This window comes from Sciurus vulgaris (genome assembly GCF_902686455.1).
Source record: "Sciurus vulgaris genome assembly, chromosome: 2".
Lineage (NCBI taxonomy): Eukaryota > Metazoa > Chordata > Mammalia > Rodentia > Sciuridae > Sciurus > Sciurus vulgaris.
Genome location: NC_136462.1, coordinates 194,364,294 through 194,384,393, shown reverse-complemented (window position 1 = coordinate 194,384,393; position 20,100 = coordinate 194,364,294). Strand labels below are relative to the sequence as shown.

Genomic DNA, 20,100 nt, shown 5'->3' with positions numbered 1-20,100 from the left:
CGCCATCGCGCCACCCGTTGCATGCAGCTGCGTGTGCTGTGCTTGGCGCTGACGGGCAGCACGGGTCTGTTCACACCAGTGTCACCACGTGTGGAGGGTGTTGTGACGTCCTCGCAGCTCGAACATCACTCGGCCACTGTGGTCCTGTAGGACCACTGTCATGCGTGCCGTGGTGACAAAGCGCGGTGCGTGGTGCGCGCCTTTTCCTAACTGGCTGGGAGCTTTGACGAAGGCGCGCGCCCTGGCTTCACTCAGAAGCAGCTTCCTGCGGTGTCCCGGGCCCCGCTTGGCAGACGTGGCTCCCTTTTGGCAGGGCCCTGTGAGGAGCGTGCATTAGACCCAGGAAGAAATGGACCCACGCAGCCCAGCAGGGGCCTCGCACACGTGTGTGCAGCGAATCAGGTCCTGCCATGTGCCTCTGCCTCGCGGGCCTGGTGTGTTACAGGGAAGTGGCCGTCAGGACCCTGTTTGTGCAGCTTAAGTGGCAGGGCGCCTGCCTCTGCTGTCCTGGGTGTTTCAACTCTGGCCCTGGCAGTGTCTGTGGCCTTTGGAGATCTGCTGCGTCCAGCTCAGCACTGCCTGCCCACAGGACCAGGTGCTTTGTCCCCGTCCTGTGGACCTGACTTCTCTGGTTGCTCTGGGGGTGGGTGACTCGGCAGCTCGATTTCTGTCAGATCTGAGGAGTGACCCTTCGCAGGCCAGTGGTGTTTGGGCCTGGACGTTTTCTGACCAGGCCTTCGAGAGAGGCAGAAACCCTGCCAAGTGGGCTCTCGCTGGGGAGCGCACAGCTGGGTCTGGGGCTGGTGTCCTGGCGTGTCTCCAGGTGCCTTCCTGTCCTTAGTGAGGGACATCAGCTGTGGGATGCGCTTGATAGCTATGTCCGTGGTTCCCCAGACTCGGCCTCAGCTCCTTCTGCTGTGGGTCTCTTACAGGGATGCTAGACCAGGACCCCTTTGGAGACGTTTTGTGTGAGGCCCATCACACGCCCAGGGCCAACCAGACGCAGCCCACCCTGCACCACACTCACTCCAGGACAGCTCCTCCCGGCCTGGGTCCCCGCTGGCTTTCCACTCACTTTGCGACCTTGGCAGGGGACTTGACCTCTCAGTGCCTCTGTGTCCCACCTCACAGTTATTCTGGAGGTGAAGCGCGTTGAACAGGGACATCACTGCCGGGTGCCAGGAGCCCGGCGGAGACGTTGGCCGTATCTTCTTCCTATCCCTTCCCCACCCGCTGTCCAGACTTCCTTTGTCACATGACTCCAAGACCCCTCCCTGTGGGGGGATTAATGGGAGAACAATGGGTTAATGAGGTGAGATGGCAGAGCAGGGAGCGTGTCCCAGCTGGACTCGGAGGACCCAGGTTTGGGACCTGGCGTGGACAGGGCCTTGGGTGTGGCTTTGGGCAAGTCACCTGCCCTCTCTGGGCCCATGGCTGTGAAACGCAGAGCAATCTGATGAGAGATGGAAGCCCCTGGCGGCACAGTGATCGTCAGCCCCTTAAGGCAGAATCAACCCCAGGAGGGTCTGCCTGGAGCCTGTGGACTCCTGTAGGACACAGGAGTGACCCCTCGTCGTAGTCTGTAGATCACTTACTGCTTTAACTTCCCAAAGGGGGTTCCGCACCCACAGACTGGGCTCGTGGTGTCTCTGGAGGTGCGTGGCCTCTGGCTCTTCCTAAGCGTCCCCTCCGCTGTTGCTGCCAGCCTGGCTGCTCGAGGCCCTGGAGCCCTGGGGCAGGTGCCTCCTGAAGTGTGGAGGGAGGCCTGGCGTGGGGCGCAGTGCGTCAGCTCCGTGCTCTTGGGAGCACCGGGCGCAGGCACCAGCATCCCTTTCCTGCTGTGACTTCAGGTGTGGATGCTGACAGGGGACAAGCTGGAGACCGCCACATGCACAGCCAAGAACGCACATCTGGTGACCAGGAACCAGGACATCCATGTCTTCCGGCTGGTAAGGCATTTCTGTGCTGGGGCTGCAGGGGTTGCTTGGGTCCCTGACCTTGTGACTGAACTGGGCCCTTAACGAGGGGCGGAGGAGGTGCTGACCCCCTGGTTTGGGGAACGGAACTGTGGTTGGTTTGCGGGGTTGCCAAGTGCCCGGGGTAGTGGAGGAATCCCTCTGGTGGGCCTGGGAGGCGCTCGCTGCAGACAGGAACCCCCCGGAGAGACGGCTAGGCTCCTACACGTGGAATTGTGTTTGGGCTTCTGGGAGTTCCGCTGACCCTCCCAGGGCCAAGTTCTTGGGAAAAAGAACCATCAGGCTTCGGATTCTGGCCTGTGCCATCCTGTTGGGAGGCGTTTGGGGTCACCGAGGAGAAGCGAAGGAAACTTCACATGGGTTGGGCCCTTGAGACGTCACCTGCCCTGTACGTGCACAACTGAGACGGTGTCAGGAGCGCCTGGCTGCAGCGGCTGAGTCGGGTTTGCCAGGGAGGAGGAGGGTCGCTGGGAAGGAGGAGGGGTCCTGGGAGGTGCAGCGGTCCTACATATCTAGGGCAGAGCCATGCAGTCAGCCAGCCAGAGGGGTGCTGGGTGTGCGGGGTCTCTGCCTTTGGTCTGCAGCTCAGAGGAGCGTCAGGAAGTCAGCAAGGTCTGGAAGTCCAGCGTGTGTCCTCGTTTGTGGATTCAGCACTTGTGATTTCATCTACTCACTAAAATTCGCGACCACAAAATCGGTATCTGCAGCCCTTTCACGGTCACGTGAAGTGACGTGTAGCGTGGCAAAAACGGCACCTGACACGCACCTTCCCAGCCGCGTCGAGCGGGCAGGGTCTCCCTCCCCTGCCCCTTTACATGCTGTAACTCAGTGGCCTCGTGCAGCCCAGCTAAGCGTCGTGTTTAGCACTTTTGTGCTTTTCGTTGGCAGCTTGCCAGTTCAGATGGCCCTCAGCATGGGGCCTGGTGCTGGTGGTGACGCCGAGCAAGGGGTCAGGATGCATTTTAGGGCAAACATACGGGTTCCCCGAGCTGCCCTCGGATGGAGCTGCAGTGCTGTGCGGTGTTAGTGGATCAGGAGATCTCAAAACAGACACGAAACAGGGGCGCGTGTTGACAAGAGTAGTGTGGGCAGAGCCTTGGGGGACCTGGTCTGTCCCCCTAGAGGAGCCCCTGGGCGTTTGGTGTTTGGTGTTGCCAGCAACCTTGCAGAACACCGCTACCAAGACCACGAGGACGGACTGCTCCGGGACTCGGGTCTGCAGGCTGGCCTCCACGTGTTTTGTCCTGGTAGTATGAGACACGCCCACTGGCTTACAGGTTGTGCTTGTTGCTCTTGAGGGTCAAGTTGGGTCTGCAGAGCCTGCAGCACTTAACGTAGGTCCCCCGCAGAGAAGCCGGCCACCCCTGCTGGATGCCACTTCGAGGACCTGCCCTCCGGCACACTAGCTGTGTTATCTCAGGCAGGCCAAGGATCCCGCCATGCTGTCCCCAAGTGTTACCGTCAGGCAGCTCATGGAGTCACTGTGTCAGTCAACAAAACGCACCCAGCACAGTGCCGGGCCCGTCCCGGGAGTGCGGACGGCTCTGGTCCCAGGGGAGCCGAAGGCCATGGCTGGCCTGCTCTCCTTAGCGTGGCAGTTGGGATTTCAGTGGCTCAGTCTAGTGGCGGGGGAGGGGAGGGTCCTTGGCCACCATCTTCTAGTTCCAGAAGCTGCTCTTATTCTGTCACCTCCAGAGAGTGAGGCTCCACTGCTCTGTCCCCTTGCAGGTGACTAACCGCGGGGAGGCCCACCTTGAGCTGAACGCCTTCCGCAGGAAACACGACTGTGCCCTGGTCATCTCTGGAGACTCCCTGGAGGTGGGCATGGGGACCCTCGAGTCAGGTCCCCAGGAGCTGCGGGATGGAGCTGCGGGGTGAGCTGTGGGCTGGGAGGTGCCCTCGGCCCACCCACTGCTCCCTGCATCCCCCACCCCAGGTTTGTCTCAAGTACTACGAGTACGAGTTCATGGAGCTGGCCTGCCAGTGCCCAGCCGTGGTTTGCTGCCGCTGCGCCCCCACCCAGAAGGCCCAGATCGTGCGCCTGCTCCAGGAGCGCACTGGGAAGCTCACCTGTGCAGTAGGTAAGCTCACCTGGGCAGAGGGCAGGCTCACCTGGGTAGAGGGCAAGCTCACTTGGGCAGAGGGCAAGCTCACCTGGGCAGAGGGCAAGCTCACCTGGGCAGTGGGCAAGCTCACCTGGGCAGAGGGCAAGCTCACTTGGGCAGTGGGCAAGCTCACCTGGGTGGTGGGTATGCTCACCTGGGCAGAGGGCAAGTTCACCTGGGCAGTAGGCAAGCTCACTTGGGCAGTGGGCAAGCTCACCTGGGCAGTGGGCAAGCTCACCTGGGCGGAGGGCAAGCTCACCTGGGTGGTGGGTATGCTCACCTGGGCGGTGGGCAAGCTCACCTGGTCAGAGGGCAAGCTCACTGGGCAGTGGGCAAGCTCACCTGGGCAGTAGGCAAGCTCACTGGGCAAAGGGCAAGCTCACTGGGCAGAGGGCAAGCTTACCTGGGCAGAGGGCTTGCTCACCTGGGCAGAGGGCAAGCTCACCTGGGCAGTAGGCAAGCTCACTGGGCAGAGGGCAAGCTCACCTGGGCAGTAGGCAAGCTCACTGGGCAGAGGGCAAGCTCACTGGGCAGAGGGCAAGCTCAACTGGGCAGAGGGCAAGCTTACCTGGGCAGAGGGCAAGCTCATTGGGCAGAGGGAAAGCTTACCTGGGCAGAGGGCAAGCTCACTGGGCAGAGGGCAAGCTCACTGGGCAGAGGGCAAGCTTACCTGGGCAGAGGGCAAGCTCACTGGGCAGAGGGCAAGCTTACCTGGGCAGAGGGCAAGCTCACCTGGGCAAAGGGCAAGCTCACCTGGGCAGAGGGCACGCTCACCTGGGTGGTGGGTATGCTCACCTGGGCAGTAGGCAAGCTCACTGGGCAGAGGGCAAGCTCACTGGGCAGAGGGCATGCTCGCCTGGCAGTCGGGCCCGTCCTGCTGGCCCTGTCCTGCTGCGTTGGGTCTCCTTTCTGTAGGCAGCGGGACGCTGACGCTGGTCCTTCTGCATTCCCGGGCCACTTAACTGCAGGGGATGAGTTTTCCTCTCTAGGGACTTCGACTCGCTTTGTTATTGATGCTTCCCTTTTAGAAGAGCGTGCGGGCGAGCCCAGGAGTCTCTGCTCCTCTGCCCCATCCAGGGTCCCTGCCAAGCAGCGTGCGGAGGACCCCACACTGCAGAGCTGGGTCTGGGTTCCAGTCCCTGCTGGTAGTTACTAGAGAGAGGCCCCAGGTGGCTTCCTCACCCTCCGGGCTGGGTCTGCTCAGCAGTACGGTGGGAAGAGTGGTGGCTCTTGGTGGCTTTTGAGATAATGCTTAAAGGGACCAAAGGAAAATGGGGCCATGGTGCTGGCCACTGTTGGTGACGCAGCCCTAGCCCACGGGAGGTGCGGTTGTAAACACTGGCCTTGGTGCGTGGCCCTGCGGGGGTCTCTCCTGCCCCCCTTCACTTCCGCTCTTCCCTCTGCTCTGTGTCCTGCAGGGGACGGCGGCAACGACGTCAGCATGATTCAGGAGTCGGACTGTGGCGTGGGCGTGGAGGGGAAGGTGAGCCGCCCCGCCCTGTTGCTCTCCCTGGGGTCTCCGCACCCTCTTTTCCCTCAGGACGCAGCTTCAGTGCCTGTGGAGAGTCTAGGTAAGAATCACAGACCCGAGGCGCCTCCGCGTGCCCGAACCAGGACCCTCAGCACGGTAGTGTAGAGGTGGGTGCTGACGTTTTGCTTGCCAAGACCAAGCAAAGGACGTGGCTTTTGCACGTTCCTAGATTCCAAGGGTCTGGGGGGTACACTTCACCTCCGTGGCAGCGGCCTTAGTCCTTGGGCCACGTGCTGGCCTCCTGGGCAGCAGGGAGCATATGGTGGCCAATGGTCCACCCTCCCTGAAAGGCCTTGGCCGGAGTTTGAGTCAGTGTGTTAGAGAGTCACTTTTGTCTTCCCTCCTTGCCAGCCATGTGCCTGCCTCTTGTAATTTGCTGTGCGCTCTCTCATTTGTGATCCATTAAGGGTTGCAGGGGAGAAAATGGGTCACCAGGTTCTTTGGAACCATGTATAAAGTGAGATTGTGGATGCCCGAGCGGACCGGAGATCACGGGCCTTTGTTCCTCTCCCTTGTAGCCCTTGGGTTCCAGCCAGGGGTCGATGGTTTGAGTTGCAAAGGCACATGATTCTGTGAGATATGGTATTTGAAATCTGTGTCAATTTCTGGAATGCAGGTTTGAAGAAGCATTTTGAATTTAGGAGGATTCTCTGTGAAACAAAAACATTTTCTCTTCTGTTAAAAATTATATTCTGATTCCTTTGGGGTTTTTTTTAGCATCTAAAGTAGTAAGTTCTTATGATGAAAACTTAAAATAATTTAAAAATAAAGTGCATCCTTTAAACTGCATCAAACTGGCAACACTGGGTCTTCATCCAGCACATCCCTCTGTGTGTACAGTTGGGTGTGTGCGTGTCTGTTGTATATACTGTACACACATTTTACACATGTATCTATCATTTTCATGAATAATTTTAAATTAAAAACACACCATGCACTGCGTTATGCAGCTTGCTTAAATCCGTTACATCTTGGATCTCTTTCTGCATCAGAGAATGTACAGCCATCTTGGCTTGCCCACTTTTATTTTGAAAAATGTCGTCCATTCAGGTAATTTAAAATAGAACAGTGAACGCCCGTCTGCCCTTGGCTCTGGTTTACCAGTCCTTAACACTTGCCACGCTCTCTCTGAACCAGTTGAAAGTAAATTGCACGCATAATCACGCGTCGCCCCCGCGTGCTTCAGCATGGATCTCGGAATGGGTGTGCTCCTGAGCCGGCTGAGGAGCGTGCCCCCCCACCATGTGACACCACTGTGGTGGCACCATAGGGAATTCACGGTTGCATCTCCCCAGTCCTCAAGATGTAGCTTAAAAAAAAAACCCAGGAACCCATCAAGGATCGTAATTTTCTTCGTTAGCGTGTTTTCATGTCTCTTTAATCTTCTCTAATGGAAAACACTTTTCTCCCTGTTTTCTTTCTTTCTTTTTTTTTTTTTGGAGGGTTTTTGTGTGACACTGTTTCTGAAGCACTTGGGGACAGTTGTGGGATAGGCCACTGTATTTGTTGGTCAGGTTGATCTGTTCTCAGCCCTGAGCCCCCCAGGACAGTGACTCCTCTCCCTGTGTGTCACCCCATTACTGATGCCCCACATGTACCTTTTAAAATTAGGGGGTTCCACTGGGTGGCTGCCCCCGGGTGATTTCCACAGCTGTGACCGTGCAGAGCCGTGTCCAGGCAGCTGCATCTCAGTGTGGGCAGCCAGCTGCCCCTTGTGCTCCGCCCTGAGGGAGCTGCAGACGCGCAGCGCTGAGCTCCCAGGAGTTCCTACCAGGCTCACTGGGCCTCCATGTTGTGACCATCCATGACTTAGTATGTTCTTTATTTAAATGAATTCCTCTTTTTAAATCGAATTTAGACTTGGGCCACCAACTGCTTGTAGCTTGAAACCAAAGAACCTCTGTATTGAATTTCTTCAAAGATCTCCTTACTGTGTCTTATTTTTTCAATTAAAAAAATGCGTCTTCCTTGACCTCTTGTGCTTCTGACAGCGCCCAATTTCCTTGGCTTTTAGGAAGGAAAACAGGCTTCGCTGGCTGCAGACTTCTCCATCACTCAGTTTAAGCATCTCGGCCGGTTGCTCATGGTGCACGGCCGCAACAGCTACAAACGATCAGCCGCCCTCAGCCAGTTCGTCATCCACAGGAGCCTCTGTATCAGTACCATGCAGGTGGGTGGGCAGCTGGCACCTCTGCACAGGTGCAGGTGAAGATGTGCTGACCGTGGAAAAAGCCTGGGAATCAGAGTAAGCTTCGGAGCGGTTCCTGGGCCAGTTTAAATCTCCCACGTGGTGTGTTCCAGCTGATGGCCTTCGGGCAGGTCACTCCACATTGCTCTGTGGCCCTGCTTGCTGTGTGGTATGGACGTGAACTTTAGCAGGGGAGCCCACCTGGGGCTTGGCATGGAGCGGGTAGGTGACATTGGTGGCAGCATGGCAGTAGGAGTGAGAGATGCAGAGTCCAGTGCAGAGCGAGTCCTTGGATCCCGGCTTCTCGTGTGCGAGGCAGGGACAGCAGGAGGAGCCCCGGGGAATAGCCTGGTTTTCTCCAGCACTTCTTGGACCTGGTTGTCAGCCAAGTGCTGGGTCCCGAGGGTCCTCGCCACAGCCCCACCCACTTTGCAGCTGGGAGGCCGAAGCCCAGAGAGCCTGAGAAGCTCGCGCAGGGACCCCTGGTGTGGTCTGCCCAGGCAGGCAGACCAGGGCCGGCGCTTGCTCCGGCCCCGAGGCGGAGGCTGCCCTCTGGCAGTTGGTGTCTTCTTGGGTAGAAGCGGTTTTTAATCATACATGAAAGGTGTCTGCCTGGCAGAGCGAGTCAGGCGGTGTGGCCGTGGTCCCCGGGGTTCTTCCTCTGCCTGTCGGGAGTTTTGTGTTTTACGTCTGGGTTGCATTTGAGCGGAGCCTTGAGGTACTTTTCATCACATGACTAGAGCTAGACAGCTGGGTGGCTCGCCAGCCCACGTCTGCACTCTTAATTCATGTTCGTCCCTCAGCTGAGCGGGGAGGGGCTGCAGTTTCGCTGGGGGATGGGTGAGCGTGTTCCTGGGCAGCGTCACCAGAGCTGGCCTGGCCAGCAGACTCCTGCGGGGCCGGGGGTGGCCATCAGTGTCATTCAGAAGGAAAGTTCCAGGCTGCTCCTCGTGCCGCCGAGAGCCTAACCCTGTCTGCTGTGGAGCAGCCCGGAGTCACCTGGGAGCCCCTCAGATGAACACGGCCTAGCGTTCATGCCATCCTGGCAGTGACTTCCAAGCCCTGCTGGAGGGAGGGGCGCCTCCGCGAGTCAGCAGCCTCTAGGCATGTGGCCATCTTTCCCGTGTCCGGGTCCCGCCTGGGTGACAAGGCATTGGAAAGGTGGCTCTGCTGGTGCTGAGGTTCTGGGAACGGGACTGGGAAGTGCCTGGCTGCCCGCGGCCATGGCACTGGGTGGCACCCGTGGCTGAGCTCTGTGGCTGGTGGGCACGGTCTCCGTGGCGCTCCGCCCGCTGCAGGTGCTACCCTGGTTAGATGCCCTCGGGTTACTGGGATGGCTTGTGGTCCCTCCGTGTTTGGTTATTATGAACCCTCCAGGCGACGTTGGTCCCTGGCTTTCCTCTGGTTTTATGTGAGTGGACATGAGCTTGGAGACCGCCCTGTGGTCAGCCTGTAGGCGTGCGGGGACCCTGGAGGCAGGTGGTGAGTCCTTGAGTCATCCGCCTTCCCTGCAGGAGCTGATGCCTCCCGAATCAGAGAGCAGGCATTGCAGCGAGGGTTTACGTGCATTTTTTTTTTTTTTTTTTTTTTTTTTTTTTTTTGGCAGATGGGCAGGTACCTGGGTTTGAACTCGGGGCCCTCAACCACTGAGCCACCTCCCAACCCTGGTTTGTATTTAATTTAGAGACAGGGTCTCGCTGAGTTGCTTAGCACTTCATTTTTGCTGAGGCTGACTTTGAACTTGCAGTCCTCCTGCCTCAGCCTCCCGAGCTGCTGGGATTACAGGCGTGTGCCTCTGTGACCAGCTGTATCTTCTTTGTGTTTGTCTAATTGCAAAAGTAGCCTGCCACGTGGTATTTTAAGTTTCCCCAAACACTAGAAAGTAATGTGAGAAGCAAGCCTCAGTAAAGGTGGCCATGTAGAGCACGGGGCCCACCCCCGACCTGTCCCCACGCTGGTCAGGCAGTCACTCTGAGCTGTCGGGTGTGGGCCCTGGAGGCAGGACCAGCTTCCTTCCTGCAGGTTGTTCACCTGCTCGCTGGCCCTTTCTGGGGACGGTGGGCAGCTTCAGAGCTCGGGCTCTCCGGGGGCTCTGGAGATGTGCTGAGGCCGTGTGCAAAGCCTTCCTGGCTCGGCACCCGGAGCTTAGCGTTCTCAGCCGGGCTGAGCACGGACGCCGGAGCTGGATGAACCCAGTGTAACTCCTGCCCTTGGCATGTAGGAGCTGTGTAGTTTGGGGCAAGGCACTTCCCCTCTCTGGGCCTTGCCTTCCTCACCTGTGGAATGGGGATGATGTTAGCAGAGTCACAGGAGCGCACACCGCGGAGCAGCCAGCGCTCAGGTGGGCAGGGAGGTGCCCGCGTGGGCGTGTGGATGTGAGCGGGGCCTAGCCGCGCGCGTGGTGACGCCTCCTTCTCCTTGGCACAGGCGGTCTTCTCCTCCGTGTTCTACTTTGCTTCTGTCCCTCTCTACCAAGGATTCCTCATCATCGGGTAAGAAGTCCAGGCCGCCCGCCCGGGGACGGCAGCTCCGGGGCGCCGCCTCCTGAGTGAGCAAGGCTTTGACCGTTAAGCCTTGGGCAGGCGGGGAGGCGGAGTCCGTCTGTGTCCACCCCTCCACACTGGCGGGTAGTGACGGGGCTCACCTGATGGGCCGAGGTGGCTCCTGGGGAGAGCGAGGGGCTTCAGGGTTCAGGGACGGCCTGTGTCTGGGGAAGAGCGGGGCATCCAGGCAGCCCAGGGCGCGTCCGAGCTCCCGGGAGGGCCCGAGCCGTGTCCTCGAGGGCTTGTGCGTGGGCAGCGCTCGCCCGCTGCCTGCCACGGTGACGGGATGTCACTCGGACGTTTCCTGCCACTCAGCCTCCTCCCTTCCTGGCCTGGAACGTCCCGTCATGATGTCCCTTTTGACTCTGAGAGAACACCCAGTCCTGGCGTTAGCCCGGGGCTGTCCCTGCAGCCACGCAGGGCCTGCCCTTGCCCCTCGAGAACTGGTCACTGCCGGCCCTGGGGTGTCGACGCACTGTGCTTTGCGGTTAGCTCAGCCCCAGAGCACATGCTGGATTTTGCCTGCTTCTGATCTGAAAGGTGGAATGTCCTTTGTTGGGTCCTGGCAGACCACAAGCAAGCCAGATGCTTCATGTGACCACCTGTGATCCGCCCCAGCTTCCCTCACCGCCCTCTCCTCACTGGTTCATGACAGCCACACCCCTGCCTCAGGGCCTTTGCACTGGCTGGCCTGGTACCAGGGAAGCTCTTCCTCCAGGTTCTGGCATGGCTGTCCTTGCGGGTGTGTACTCAGACTTCCCACTGCCCAGCCGCCCTCTGCGATGGCACCCCAGCCCACACAGGCCTGCCTTCCTCCCCGTCACCTTTTCCTCCCTAGGGCTGAGTGTACTTAGTTCATTTGCTGGGGGACTCAGAGGCCAGCCCGAAAGCTCTTGAGAGCAGGTGGTGGTGTCTGTTTTTCACCTCGAGCCCTCGGGCTCAAAGCCAGGCCTGGAGCATCGTGGGGGCCAGTGCGCAGCTATGGAGGGGTCAGTGGGCCCGTGGTCCACCGGCCGGCCTCACCTGTGGCCACTCTCTCCCAGGTACTCCACCATCTACACCATGTTCCCTGTCTTTTCTCTGGTCCTGGACAAGGACGTCAAGTCCGAGGTCGCCATGCTGTACCCCGAGCTCTACAAGGACCTCCTCAAGGTAGGGCAGGCCTTTCCTCCTCCCTCCGTGTCCCCTCTGCCCACCTGTCCTCTGCTGGCCTCCGTCTTCTCCCCACTTCTGGCCTGTTCCTCGCAGACCCCTGGCGGGGACTAGAACACGTTTGCACTGGTGTGTCCCTCCCACTTCGGGGGCACGGCAGGGGAGTCTGCTTTTTTCTTAAGATCAGTGAGAAATGCCCTATAAGGAACATGAAGCAGGGAACCGAGGTGACTTCGGCTTTTAAAAAGCCCCGAAGGTCCACTTTGCAGCTGCAGCTTGCGACCTCTGCACGCTTCCCGCAGGGGCTGCAGTGAGCACGTGCGCAGCGTGCTGGACCCCCCTCCGCTAGCCTTGGGGCGCTTTCTCAGAGGCTTATTCCATCTGCTGTCGGCTCCCTTCCCAGAAGAAGTTGCTCGTGAGTTCAGGTGTGCCCCGCCTCTTCCGGGATGGAAGCAGGCCGGCGCCTTGTGTGGTTAGTGGCAGGGTGACAGGAAGGCCCCTGGGGCCCTGAGCGGCAGTGGCCTGCTCTAACCTCTCTGTCTCTCCTTAGGGACGGCCACTGTCCTACAAGACCTTCTTAATATGGGTTCTGATTAGCATCTACCAAGGTAAGGATGGGCCGAGCCGCCCGGCCACCCCGTGCTCTGATGTCCACCCCGGGGTCCCCTTCCCAGGGGTCCCTTTCCCTCCTGAAGAGAGAAGCCGGACCCTGAGATGGAGGAGGGCGGGAGGCAGCGAGGCTGGGGTCCTGCTGGGTGGGTGGCAACTCCAGCTTGAGTCGGGCAGTCAGACCCGCGAGCAGCCCCTGGTCACTTTGGTGGTGAAGTCAGTCAACCTGTACATCCCAGATCCAAAGTGCTCCACATTCCAGCACTTTCTGAGCCCAGATGTGACCCGCACGTGAGAAGTCCCATGCCTGACCTCACGCGACAGGTCGCGGTCCAGACCCAGGTACACTAAAAACGCTGCAGAGGACCACCTCCAAAAAGCGTGTGAGGTGCTTCCGAAACCTGATTTCATCTTGAGACGTGGGTGCCCGCCCCAGGGCACCTTGTCACGCAAAGCAGATGTTTAAAAATGTGGAAAAGTCCAAAATCCAGAACACTCTGCTCCCAGTGTTTGGTTGGATAAGGGAAATTCCACCTAGACTAATAGAAACCTGCGGAGTTGTGGGATCCATGTAACAAAAGGTGTTTGTCTTCTGGAATATTCTGATACCTTTTCTGAGAGTGAGGTCAAGGCATAGTTCATGGAAAACATGCAGTTACTTCAGCGCACCAGAGAATGTCTCAGAGGCTGAAGGGCGTCAGAAGGTCACCTATAGGCCTGCAAGGAGAAAATATCATCACTTTTCTTTGTGTTTATTTTTTCCTCATTCCTTTTACAATTTTAGCTTTCACGTGTGTATTATAATGCACATAATATGTTTGTACAGTGCTTCCAGTCTCCGTATCTGGACAGGTACACATAGAATTTACGAACAAGCACGTATATTTGGGGTTTCATTCTGAATGTTTCTTAACCCATGGGCAGTGTGATCAAAAAGTTTAGAGACTTCTGAGTTTGTTGGCAGAGGATTCAGTCACCAAAACTTTTTAAAACATGTTCTAAAGAAGCAGATGAAGCCAGGTACAGAGGCACAGGCCTGTATTTCCAGCCCCTTCAGAGGCTGAGGCAGGAGGATCTCAAGTTCAAGGCCAGGCTTGGCAAGTTTAGTGAAACCCTATCTTATTTATAAAGAAAAAAAAATTATAAAAAGGACTGGGGGCTGGCTCAGTGCACTTACCTAGCATGTGTGTGGCCCTGGGTTCAGTCTCCAGCCTGGGGAATACGTAGGAAGGAGGACCCCGTCAAAGGCGGGGAGTACCTGAAACGGTCAGGAAATGCAGGCTCTGCATGGACGTTGTCCGTCCCCAGAGGCCCTCCCTTCTGCCCTGTTCATAAAGGCAGTCACCTGAGAGTTGGGTGTCCAGCGTCACTGGCTGTCTCCTCTGAGTGCTACCCTTGGTGTCTCTGACCAGGCCCTGATCGGCCTGGCCCTTGAGGGCTGCGGAAGCGACCATGGCTCACGCTGTGCTTCCTGTCCTTCCTCGTGGGACCGGGGGGTTCTCCCCGCTTCTCCCCTGGGGCCTCGATCGCTGGTGCTGTGTATGTGGTGAAAACACTTCACTGCCAGCACCGTGACCACTGTCCCGGCCAGTGGTGAGCACATTCCTGCCAGTGCATCTCCAGAACTTTCCAGGCTACAAATCTGAAACCCACTGAACAGCAGCCCCCACGTCCCCGCCCCTGTGCCTGGCACCCAGGTCCTGCCCTGTCTCCACAGCCTCGACCACTTCAGATTCTTCCAGCAAGTGGGTGTGCGCAGAGCCGTCTTCTGTGGCCACTGCCAGATCATTGATTGTATTTCATGTGTGTGCGTGGTGGGCGTGAGTGTACGTGTGCATGCACGAGTGTGCACATATGCATTGGTGCTGGGGACAGAACCCAGGGCCTCGCACCTGCCAGGCAAGAGCTGAGCCCCACCCCGCCCTCCTTTTAAATGACGTGTTCACTCTTCTGTTTGTCCCTCAACTCCAGACAGTTAGTGTCTGGCTCTTTCCCTCCCTCTGCCTCCTTTTTCTTCCTGTGCAGTTAGATTATGTATTTGATAAGGTCAGAAGAGAAACTAGATGACTAGGTGCGCATCCTCTGTGAAGCTCCCTGGGCAGCCTCCGGTAGCGGGCGATGGCTTCCAGCGTGACTGAGCAGCTCTGGGGCAGCCGGCGCACAGCCCTGGCAGGGCGTGTGGGGCCTCATGGACGCTCCTTGGGTTTGCAGGGAGCACCATCATGTACGGGGCGCTGCTGCTGTTTGAGTCGGAGTTCGTGCACATCGTGGCCATTTCCTTCACGTCGCTGATCCTCACCGAGCTGCTCATGGTGGCGCTGACCATCCAGACCTGGCACTGGCTCATGACGGTGGCCGAGCTGCTCAGCCTGGCCTGCTACATCGCCTCGCTGGTGTTCTTACACGAGTTTATCGGTGAGCCCCTGCGCACAGCCCGCCGCTGCACCGCCCAGGGCCGCAGCCTGGCTCCGGGGCCGCGGACCTCCTCCGGTTGCCCGTGTGTCTTCCTGGTGCCCGCTTCGGGCCCTGTGGCAGCTGCGCATCAGTGGTGCCCTTGAGCAGGGGTGCTCTCGGGGTAGAACACGTGTTTGTACTTCCACCTTGTTCATTTTTGTGGTGCTGGGGTGAAATCCAGGGTCTGGTGCACACTGGGCAAATGCTCTTTCACTGAGCTGCTCCCGGCCAAGAATGTGAGTTTCCAAAACTACACAGAGCCGGGTGCCATGCACATGGCTGTAATCCCAGGGGATTGGGAGGCTGAGGCAGGAGGATCACAAGTTCAAAGCTAGCCTCAGCAACTTGGTGAGACCCTAAAGTGATTCAGTAAAACCTTGTCTCTAAATAAGATACAAAAAAGGGCTGGGGTTGCAGCTCAGTGGTTAAGGTCGCTGGGTTCAATCCCTGGTACAAAAAAAAAAAAAAACAAAAACCAAAAACAAAATCACACACAGAACTGGCCAGCTTAGACGGGGAATTCTTTTAATTCTGCAAGTAGGGTGAACCCCCTTATCCATGGGTCCCACATCTGCAAACTCAACCAACCACAGAGCCCCAACATTTGGGGGAAAAAAAAAGATTGGATCTTTACTGAACCTATCCAAACTCTTCTCTGGCTGTCATTCCCTGAGCACTACAGTGTAACAACTCCGCACAGCCTCCACCTTATGTTAGGCGACACAGAAAGTTTAAGGCCACAGGAGCCTGTGTGCAGTTCTGGGCAGAGACTGGGCCATTCCACACAAGGCACTTAGGATCCGTGGATCTTGCGTCTCCCAGGGGCGTTGGAGCCCATCCCTGTGAACACCCAGGGCTGGCGGTGTGCTGGGCATCTCCAGTGAGCTGCACTGGGTGGGCTCTGGGTGGCCATCAAGGTCCCACCCTTGAGCAGGTGGTGACGCAGGGCAGCAGGGATGGCCTCTCCACCTTCAGGCCTGGGCTGACTTTTCAGACCTCTTTTTGGCCACAAAACCCCTTTGTTCCCATGAAACCGTGACCTAAGGTCCAGTCTGTAACAGCGGCAGAGCTGGCCTGCGGCACAGCGCAGACCCGGGAGGCCCCTCCTTTGCCTAAGCAGCCTCGCTGGACCTCAGGAACAATCGACTGCACCGTACAGCCAGCCTGAGAAGTGACAGCTGCCACCAGCAGTAGCCACTGGTCCTTCGGGTGGACACGCAGGAGGACCTGTCTGGTGCCAGCATGACAGGCAGACACGGTGGGCGGGTGTGTCGGAGGGTAGCTCTTCATGTCCCAGGATGCATGGCAGACGAGAGCTGCAGGCTGACAGACTGGGCACAGGGTCGGGGGGCCTCGCAAACTGGGCCCAAATGAAAAGTGTCACAGAGACTTAAGATGGGAAGGTCCCCCTGTAGCAGCAAAGAGTCCTGGCCGGGTTGGTGCCCTTCAGCACCGTCCCCGGGCATCTCTGCAGGGCCACCAGGATGCCCCCTCCGTGCATGCTGGGGCAGTCTGCTGACCCCTGGGTGTGCCCTGGGGTCCCATCCGGAGCCCTTTCACTCGGCTTGGCTACCTCTCGAGCACATCTTGAGGGTCCATGCAGGAGGCAGCTGGCCCTCCTTGTTTTGCTCCTCGATAGTTCAGTTTCTGTCTGGATTTAAAACACCTTCAGGGTGAGTTTTCTCCTTTATCAGTCAGCTGCTTCCTGCTGGGCCTCCCTCTGTTCCACTGCAGGACTCCCTGGGAGGCCTGGGCAGCAGTGTAGCTGGACCCCCCCTCAGCCCCAGAGATCCTGGATGGGGCCATCCACCATCCTGGATGGTGGCCCCACCACCAGCGTGGCGGGGTATGAGCAGATCTCCCTGTGTCTGTGGCGCAGGCGTGTGTATGGCAAGGTGGATCGGCAGCAGACCTCTGACAGTAAAGTTCCAGGGGGAGGTAGATTAGGGGAAAGTCTGCAAAGGCTCCTTAGTGGACTCTAGTAAGAAAAGTCTGAGAAACTCCCTTGAGCCTGGAACAGGCCTGTCGATCAGGGCCCTGCTGTCAGCTTCCAAGCTCCTCGCGAAGGTCGCGGTAGAGATAACAGGAGCGAAGGCCTGGAAGCTTCACGCTTGGCCTGGTTTTCCAGGACAGCCTCCGCAAGCACCTACTCTGCAAGCAGGACGTCGCCTGACGTGGCACAGAGGTGTGGTCCCCACCACGGGAAGCCCAGGTTGGCTGGATGACCAGCCCCGAGGCTGGGTGAGCGTGTGCAAGATCCTAGACCCTAGACCCTGCATCCAGTAGGTGCTTAATCAGTGCACACTGGGGGGAGGTGTGGACTCTGGTGACTGTCGCATGAGACCACAAGCTGCCTCCTCTCTCTAGGAAACCTGAGACCCGGGGATTAGTGTCCTGCAGCCACAGAGGACGCGCCCTGTCAGAGTGCCCCGGGGCAGGGCTGGTTAGATGGGTCCCGCCCACCCAGCACCACGCTGCAGGTCCACCTCGTGGCTCTCCGTGAGCCACCTGGGGGCAGAACTCTGCCTCTTGACGTCCCTCTGCTCCCCAGTGACCGGATTCAGACTACCCGTCAGATTCCAAATCAAAAACTCGAAGAATGTTTTTCCCCATATTTTATCTATCTTATCTATTTTTCTTCTATCAGCATTTGAAAAAAATTGCATCTCACTGAGCGCCAGGAAGCCGCGGGGGGAGGCCAGGGAGGAGAGAGCCGGACAGTGGAGCCGAAGGGCGGGCGTGCTGCCGACCGAGGGCCCACCGCCCTGAGCCAGTAGAGGACGGGACTTGGTGACAGGAGCCTGCTTTCCCTCTGACAGGGCTGCGGCTGTCTGTTGCCTTCACCCGCCTTCTGGAACATTCCCTCGTGCTCACCGCTGTCTTCCTGTTGCTTGCAGACGTGTACTTCATCGCCACCTTGTCGTTCCTCTGGAAAGTCTCTGTCATCACTCTGGTCAGCTGTCTCCCCCTCTACGTCCTCAAGTACCTGCGAAGACGGTTCTCTCCTCCCAGCTACTCGAAGCTCACGTCGTAGGCCGAGCACTCGGTGGAGGGGCCCCCGGCCTCTGGGCTTTCCTGGTGGACAGAGTTCGGGTTCCATTTGTATCACCCGCCACCTGTGGATTTCGCAGTCATTGCTAACCTGTGCAGTTCTGGTGTGGCCAGGCTCTGTGCTCGACCGCGTCGCCACACTGAAGAGACCAGGAGGGAGGGTCCGAGGTCCCCCGCGTGCCTGTCGGAACCTGTGGCCCTGCCGGAGTGAGTGTGGACACACAGCAGCCGGGTGGCTCTGCAGAGAGGCTTCTGTGGGCCGCCGTGCAAGCTCCTTATGACTTGAATTTCGTTGTCATGTGATAAAGCTTCTGTCTCGTCGAAGGTTGTAGAAGGCTGTTTTTTTTGTTTGTTTGTTTTTTGTTTTTTTTTTTAAACAGTCCTATCATGTGTACTTTTAAGTCTTTCTCATCTTAAAAAGCAGTTTCAGGAAAATCTCAAGCTCTTAGTGTGGGTTTGCAAGAAAAAGACAGTGACATTTGGTGAAAGTTATTTAAACACTGATTGCATTTGGAAAGGCTTCCTGTCCTCTCAGGGCCATCCTGCCTTGGAGCATCACGGAAAGTCACGGAGGGAAGAAGGGAGAGGGACCCTAAATCCAGTAGTCATCCTGGATCTGACTTAATGGCCGGGCCTCCAGTTAACTTCACCTGCCACCTCGTAAAAGAGTTCCAGAGGGGTGATCCTGCTTCGTTAGGAGCCGGTGACAATTACCAAGCCAGTGGCCATCTGAGGACACCCCCTGACATTTTGAGCAGAGTTGTTTTAGCAGGAAATGTGCCACCGAACAGCCCCTAAGTGTGTCGACAGTGTGATAAGGCTCGGCTAATTCTTTAGACAGCGCGGCAGATGTGACTCAGATCCTCCGAGTCCGGAGCGGAAAGGTCAGGGCACGGGGCGCTTCTCTTTGCGGCAACCTGTTTCCTGTTAGGAGGAATTATTGAGGCCGAACTGACTGAGCGAGGCATCTCGCCGTGGCAGCCGTCAAAGGCGGGAGCCCGGTGGGCGGAGGCCCAGGCTTGGGGATCTGGAATCAGTTCCCTGCCTGCAGATTTCCAGGGGAACGTGCTGAAAGGCAGCCAGTAGTCAAGGCTGCTTCCCCGGCAGGACGGACCGCACGCGGGTGTGTTTCTTATAAAGCGGCGGCTGCTGCCTCTGAGGAACGGGAGTTTGCGAGCGTTCCACGTGGCAGGGAGAGCAGGGCGTCTTGGGCTTGGGAGTCGCTGACTACCGAGCCACGTGTGCGCACCCAGGGCACTAAGTCAGGGGGTCCTCGGGCCGAGTGCGGTCTCCGTCTTGGATTTGCGATGACTTCTTTATGAGTACAAACGCTGCAGCGCTTTAGTGCCACACTGCCTGCGCTTCAGAGGCGTAGGTCACAGCCTGCGTGCTGAGGCCTGCCACCTACCCAAGGGAACCTGCCTCTGAGAGTCGAGGACAGGAGAACCTGAGCTTTGGCGCGCTCTTGACAAGCCCTGGTGTTTTGCGTTGCCCTTTTAAAACTTCTGAGAAAGGCCGTGAGTCGTAGGTTATTGGCACCACTCTGCTTGGTCTGAGTCTGTAGTTTTGCAGTATTTCCCTCTCCAGGTGGCCGCTTCTCCCAGGGAGAAGGTCTTTCAGAAAAGATGGCGCATGCTGTGTGAGCAGTTGCTCAGGAGTAGGAGCTTCACCCAGAAACCTGAGAGGTTTGAGCAGGTTCACTTGCTCTCAGTGCTTACGTGTGGTTGCAGAGTCGGGGGAAGGAGCTGGGCGAGGGTCACACACCTGTAATCCCAGTGACTCTGGAGGCTGAGGCAGAGGAATCGCAAGTTTGAGGTCAGCCTGGGCAACTTAGACCCTGTCTCACAAAAGTACAAAGGGCCGGGGGCGTAGCTCCGTGGTGGAGTGCTTGCCCGGCGTGTGCGAGGCCCTGGGTTCCATCTGTGGAGGAGGAGAGGGTCACGTGGTGGCTTTGAGCCTGTTTTCTCACGAGTCAGCCTGTAGAACCCGGAATCTTCACTCTGGTGGGTTCGAGGCCTGAGCCAGCGTTGCTCACAGAGGCAGGCGGCGGCTCCTGCAGGTCGGTCATGTGGAACCCTTGCTAGAGGGTTGTAGCTGTTTCCTGCAGACAGGGGGAACAAAGCTGGCCTCTCTGGGCTTTTCCTTCGTTCCCGATTTCTAGTGAGTGAACGCCTGATGCCCCTGGGAGGAAGGAGCGGCTCAGAGGCTGTGCTGGAAGGCGAGGGTGCCGGGCGGGGGCCTCCAGGAACTCCCTCCTTCTGTTGTCTCTGCCACGCTTGGGTAGGGGCAGTTTGGGCAAGAAGGACCGAAACCCCCATAGAAGCTGCCATGCCATGCCCTCAGGAGGGCAGCCTGTTGATGCCACCCACGGGGTCCCTGCGTGTCTGGGGATGCGCACAGCAGGCATCCCAGGAGACACAAGGGCAGGGTGTCCTGCCAGTGGAGTCACACAGAGTCCCAGCAGAGCCTGGAGTTCCCTCAGTGGGGAAGC

General features: G+C 58.1%; 1 protein-coding gene across 6 annotated transcripts in view; it reads left to right on the top strand.

The window, feature by feature from the left end:
- ATP9A (ATPase phospholipid transporting 9A (putative)) overlaps positions 1-17,964 on the top strand; it is a 119,625-nt gene extending 101,661 nt beyond the window's left edge. For all 6 annotated transcript variants that reach the window (XM_079127000.1, XM_079127004.1, XM_079127003.1 and 3 more), the window contains exons 19-28: positions 1,851-1,949; positions 3,705-3,794; positions 3,913-4,057; positions 5,500-5,564; positions 7,627-7,782; positions 10,228-10,292; positions 11,387-11,495; positions 12,046-12,103; positions 14,316-14,519; positions 17,456-17,964. In XM_079127000.1, coding sequence (XP_078983126.1) covers positions 1,851-1,949; positions 3,705-3,794; positions 3,913-4,057; positions 5,500-5,564; positions 7,627-7,782; positions 10,228-10,292; positions 11,387-11,495; positions 12,046-12,103; positions 14,316-14,519; positions 17,456-17,592 — 1,128 coding nt within the window. In that variant the 3' untranslated portion in view covers positions 17,593-17,964. The remainder of the gene's footprint in view (positions 1-1,850; positions 1,950-3,704; positions 3,795-3,912; positions 4,058-5,499; positions 5,565-7,626; positions 7,783-10,227; positions 10,293-11,386; positions 11,496-12,045; positions 12,104-14,315; positions 14,520-17,455) is intronic.
- The last annotated feature ends 2,136 nt before the right edge of the window (positions 17,965-20,100 follow it).